Source organism: Palaemon carinicauda, chromosome 24 (genome assembly GCF_036898095.1).
Source record: "Palaemon carinicauda isolate YSFRI2023 chromosome 24, ASM3689809v2, whole genome shotgun sequence".
Taxonomy (NCBI): domain Eukaryota; kingdom Metazoa; phylum Arthropoda; class Malacostraca; order Decapoda; family Palaemonidae; genus Palaemon; species Palaemon carinicauda.
In genome coordinates, this window is record NC_090748.1 from 90102573 (window position 1) to 90108882 (window position 6310).

At 35.2% G+C, this 6310-nt stretch overlaps 2 protein-coding genes across 4 annotated transcripts in view; both read left to right on the forward strand.

Moving 5' to 3' along the window:
- LOC137618485 (uncharacterized protein in mobD 3'region-like) overlaps window positions 1–2338 on the forward strand; it is a 6301-nt gene extending 3963 nt beyond the window's left edge. The window contains exon 2 of the mRNA XM_068348644.1: window positions 1773–2338. Within this exon, the coding sequence (XP_068204745.1) occupies window positions 1773–2338 (566 nt within the window). The remainder of the gene's footprint in view (window positions 1–1772) is intronic.
- The window catches only part of glob3 (globin 3), a 364413-nt gene that overhangs the window by 291579 nt on the left and 66524 nt on the right, over window positions 1–6310 (forward strand). The gene's annotated exons all lie outside the window — the stretch shown is intronic.

Below are 6310 nucleotides of genomic sequence, written 5' to 3' on the forward strand. Positions count from 1 at the left end.
ACACACAAATATATATATATATATATATATGTATACATATATATATATACCTGTATATATATAAATATATATATATATATACATATATACATACATCATATATATATATATATATGCGTGTGTGTGTGTGTATGTATAAAAACAGCAAAGAGAGGGCAAGTAAATTTCAATTAAGATCGGTTAACATAAATAATAATTCATTAATTTATTGTAACATCAACATATACAAAACTTGAATAGCATACTCATAGCCAAAAATGAAATATAAAATACCGAGTCATGATTTTATGATAGAGAGACACAAATAACAAAATGGAGAACAGAAAGATTATTCGTTCAAAAAAAAAATAAATAAATAAATAAATAAAAAAAAAAACATGACGAATAGATCAACTAAGGTTAAAAAGACTGACGGGAATGCATTACTACAATTTAAATCACGAGGAAAAAACCCTAAGAACAATGGACACTGGAAACCAAGAAAGCCATCTGGAATAAGTTCAGAAATCGTAAAGAGCTCTTCGGAATCAAATGGGAAATAAAATCACTGATGGTAAACTGGGAATCCCATACGCTGATTCGAAGGAGGAAGAAATTGGTAAACAGTATAGGATATTGACGGCCATTTAAACAATGATAGAGAGATTTCGAGATGAAACTAAGTATATATAAAAGACTAAGGCCCAATTAAAAGTGATGCCTATCACCTAATAAAAAAACGGCACAATTGTGGAACTTAAGAATATTCAGAAGATACATGTTGAATTGAAGATATTACCAACCTATTTATAAATAAAAGATACAAACACACACACCCATACACACACACACACACACACACATATATATATATATATATGTGTGTGTGGTGTGTGTGTGTGTGTATACATATATATATGTATATATATATGTGTGTATATATGTACACATATAAAGAATATAAAGAATATATATATATATATATATATATATAATACATGCACACATATAAAGTATACATATATATATATATATATATACATATATATATGTATATATATAAAATACGTGAATAGTCCATCAAACATCTTCTAATACACTGAAGAAAATAAAACGAACAAATACGACAATTTTAAATGGTAATCCAGCACTACAGAAACAAGAATAATCCAATGAAGTAAAAAGAATTCAACTTACCACAATAAATCCGATTAAAACTGGTGTAAGTCACAATCTTATCTCGACCAAACGAACTCAAACCAAAGAGCAAAAAACGGCTACTTGCAGCATTCACAACAAAATCAGGGCAACAAACAACCACGTCGAGTGCAGAGTCCCAGAACAGCGACTGCCACTGTACACTACAACCCGGAGTTCTCTCATTCACTGAGTTCCTCTCCAAAGCGGACGAAGGTCTAGACCCCTCATAGTACGAGGGATGTTGCCATGTCGCCTTTTATTGGGGACGTTTTCGCTCGGAACATCAGGACGGGCAGTTTGGACTGGCTTTATTAACTTATTAAGATGGAGTATCATTAAGTTGGTTGGGAGAGGTGCTTTTAAAAGGGATATATATTTTCTTAAAACCTGTTTCTCCGTAAGGAAAAAGACTTAAACCTTTCGAGTTTTATCAACAATTCTTCATCTCGTTTCAACAAGCAGGGATTAAAAATGTTTCTTCGTAAGGAAAAACAGATCTTTCGAGATTTTATCAACTACTCGTCTCGTCTCAACAAGCAGGGACTAAATATTCAAATATTCATCCCACGTTGACCCATTGCCGTTTTCAACAGACTCCCTTGTGTCTGTTGCGTTTTTAACAGACTCCCTTGTGTCTGTTGCGTTTTCAACAGACTCCCTTGTGTCTCTTGCGTTTTTAACAGACTCCCTTGTGTCTGTTGCGTTTTTAACAGACTCCCTTGTGTCTGTTGCGTTTTTAACAGACTCCCTTGTGTCTGTTGCGTTTTTAACAGACTCTCTTGTGTCTGTTGCGTTTTTAACAGACTCCCTTATGTCTGTTGCATTTTTAACTGACTCCCTTGTGTCTGTTGCGTTTTTAACAGACTCCCTTGTGTCTGTTGCGTTTTTAACAGACTCCCTTGTGTCTGTTGCGTTTCCAACAGACTTCCCTGTGTCTGTTGCGTTTTTAACAGACTCCCTTGTGTCTGTTGCGTTTTTAACAGACTCCCTTGTGTCTGTTGCGTTTTTAACAGACTCCCTTGTGTCTGTTGCGTTTCCAACAGACTTCCCTGTGTCTGTTGCAAATTTATCACGTGATGCCAATAGCATCTGTCACATACAAACAGGTAATCATCGAAATCCAGACATGAGAGACTTGGCTCCACGGTGTAGAAAATAGTCACTGCTTAGCATTCAGTGGGGGTCACTCATTTAAGCGAACTGACCTTGCTCAACGTTGCTCAACTACGTGAAGTGTTGCCTTTAATTTATGGCTGACCTCTAGTTACTACTAATTGTCTATCGGACCAATATCGTAGGTTGTGCTGGAAGTTATCTTAGTACTCGCTTAGTTTTAAAACTTTTCCAAACTTAGGAAGCTTAGGATCTGTAAGAATGTATTAAAACATTTTAGAGCAGCGATATAACTAACGATGCACACACACAATATATATATATATATATATATATATCTCACCATCACCATCATCATCATCTCCTCCTACGCCTATTGACGCAAAGCGCCTCAGATTTCGCCAGTCGCCTCTATCTTGGAGCTTTTAAATCAATACTTCTCCATTCATCATCTCCTACTTCACGCTTCATAGCCTCAGCCATGTAGGCCTGGTTCTTCCAACTCTTCTAGTACCTTGTGGAGCCCAAGGCAACACACACACACACACACACACACACATATATATATATATATATATATGTGTGTGTGTGTGTGTGTGTGTGTTTGCGTAAACAAATATACAGGTGTAAAATCTATTGCCACTTTTATTTTGCATCATCATAGATATAACTTCCCATTGGGCTTCTATACTTCAGGCAGAGTGAATTCAATATTCTACGATATTTTCACTTTAATATTCAAAAGTATGAAAGTCCCTACATATAACGTGTCTGAAGTGTCAATGGACCTTAATATAACACAACTGATAAGATAAAATGAATTGCTTATGAAAACGATGCAAGAGATTTAATTTCATGATTCCTCATCACAAAAAAAAGTAAGTACTGAGGGATACTTGGCATTATCGTTCATAATATAAACATGAAGTGTCAAAATTTGAGAGAGAGAGAGAGAGAGAGAGAGAGAGAGAGAGAGAGAGAGAGAGAAGGGTTGCCTTAACGTTTAATAAGGGAACATTTATGAGGTGGAGATATTGATGTATGTGAATTTAACCATTATAAAGATTTTTTTTTTTTTTTTTTTTTTTTTTGAGAGAGAGAGAGAGAGAGAGAGAGAGAGAGAGAGAGAGAGAGATAATACCTGTCTCATGGTTCTACCTTTACGAGTTGTGATTATCATAATTCATTTTAGTTGTTGAAAACTCTAAAGGTAAGGCTGATATTTTTTATATACGTCCGATCTGTCAAATCGAGTTGAAGAACTGGAATTTCTTCAACTACCAAAAATCGTACTTAACTTTTAATGAGTATTATTCGATTTTCGATCGTCTTTAACTTGGGAGTTTATCGTAATGCCGTTTCTATCTTGATGAGTAGTCTGTGCAAAACTGTAATAACTTATTAAAGTATGTTATGTATTATAATTTCTCATTAGCAACGATAGTTAGGTTTGTCTGCGTTTGCGGATATACAGCGAAATCTAGGATATTCTAAAACTGTTTCTTCTCTTCTTAAAGCGATATATTGAGACGCAAGGGTCATCGGCGAATATATATATATATATATATATACATATATATAAATACATAAATATATAAATTATATATATATATATAGATATATATAAATATATGAACACACACACATATATATATATATATATATATATACACCGTGTATACATATATACATACATACATACATACTGTACATACATACACACACTCGAACAACATCAAAAGCAGCCGTCTCTAGTTCCTGCAGGACAAAGGCCTCAGACTTGTCAAGTCATGTCTGGGATTTGGACAGTATTCACCACCACGCTGGCCAGAGCGGATTGGTGATGGTGTCAGCAAACCAACCTAGTACGGGAGGCCCTGACTAGTACAGCTTTGCGGATCAAGGCGATATGCAAACACTTTCACCTTGTTAAGGTATCTCACACACACATATAATTTTATATATATATATATATATATATAAATCTTCACTGAAGAAGACAAGATTTATATATATATAAATATATATATATATATATATATATATTTATATATTTATATATATATATATAATATATATACATTAACCAGAAACGTTGCTCTTAGGTATATAGGGGAGAAAGCATGGAGGATCAGAGCAGCAGATGTTTTGGTTCCTCAATACCAGATGGTAAAGTTCATTGCAATAATGTTGCTATTGTGGCAAGCACAAACACGCAAGCAGGGTACTGTGATTTATAAGAAAAAAAGATGTGGATCTTCAGAAGTTCACATTTGCAGCGAATGTTTTTATGTTAGAATAGATTGGAGCAAAAAAAAAAAAAAAAAAAAAGAAGTTAACCTTAAACATAAGTTCACATTTGCAGCGAATGTTTTTATGTTGAATAGGTTGGCAAAAAAAAAAAAAAAAGTTAACCTTATCGTAAGTTCACATTTGCAACGAATGTTTTCATGTTGAATAGCTTGGTAAAAAAAAAAAAAAAAAAAAAACACCAGGATTAAAAATGGCAGCCAAATTCCACGAATTCTCTTTAAGTGAAAACTGAAAGGAAAATTTAATGTTTCAGTTTCAAAGCTATTCTCATTTTTTGAAAGCATTTCTTTGTATATGTTCCATTTTTCTTTCCTTTGTGCTTTTTATTCCCTCATATTTTTCCATTCTCGATATTTTCTTCTTTCTGCTTTCTTAAATTCTCTCTAATTACCCCTTTCTTTCACTATGATTCTTTTTTTTTCTTTTTTTACTAGTCTTTTTTCAACATATGTTTTATTCTATTTGCTGCGTTTTGAGAGAGAGAGAGAGAGAGAGAGAGAGAGAGAGAGAGAGAGGCACATACCAACGCGTTGTTGGTATGTGCCTCTCTCTCTCTCCCTCCCTCTCTCTCTCTCTCTCTCTCTCTCTCTCTCTCTCAATCACAATTTTTACCATTCACTATGCCCCCATCGTTATCAACGATAAATTTTCCCACGAAAATCCGAACGACTACAGCACATGACTTCATCCCTAAGTGAGAACTCTATCACTTCCTTAGTTTTCCTATTTTATTCTGCGTCTCAACTTTTTCCCGCGACTTTGTCCTCGTCTCAGATTTCCGGTCTTTATTTTCTTATATTTTTTTCCCTTTTTTTTTTTTTTTTTTGCTGAGTCTCAAGTTCAATAACTACAAAAAAATGTTCTCGGGGTTCGTGTTCTCTCACTTTCTCTCTCGTAGATAATAACACCATCTTAAGAGCACAGTGAGCGTGAGTTCTCGGGGTTCGTGTTCTCTCACTTTCTCTCTCGTAGATAATAACACCATCTTAAGAGCACAGTGAGCGGGAGTTCTCGAGGTTCGTGTTCTCTCACTTTCTCTCTCGTAGATAATAACACCATCTTAAGAGCACAGTGAGCGGGAGTTCTCGGGGTTCGTGTTCTCTCACTTTCTCTCTCGTAGATAATAACACCATCTTAAGAGCACAGTGAGCGGGAGTTCTCGAGGTTCGTGTTCTCTCACTTTCTCTCTCGTAGATAATAACACCATCTTAAGAGCACAGTGAGCGGGAGTTCTCGAGGTTCGTGTTCTCTCACTTTCTCTCTCGTAGATAATAACACCATCTTAAGAGCACAGTGAGCGTGAGTTCTCGGGGTTCGTGTTCTCTCACTTTCTCTCTCGCAGATAATAACACCAACTTAAGAACACAGTGAGCGTGACCACATTCTCCTCAACTGGGTATAAGGCCGCGTCAGATGTGGTATTGTGTTACACCGCAGAAAAAAAAAAGGGTCAGCCATTGTCAGTCTGTCAGACTATTTTCTTTTACAGGATTATTTTATGTAACGTCATATGTCATTCATGTATCCTTCGATTTCGTCTTTCAGTTTCCTTTAAACACGTTTCTTGAATTAGTCTCCTTTCGAGCGTTATTTCATGCAATTGACTTGGTTGCTCTTTCACGAGTTTCCGACTAGAATAATTATTTCTTCAATTTTCAGAGAGGAAATGGAGAGGAATGTCTCACGAACGTCTTTTCTAGCAAAT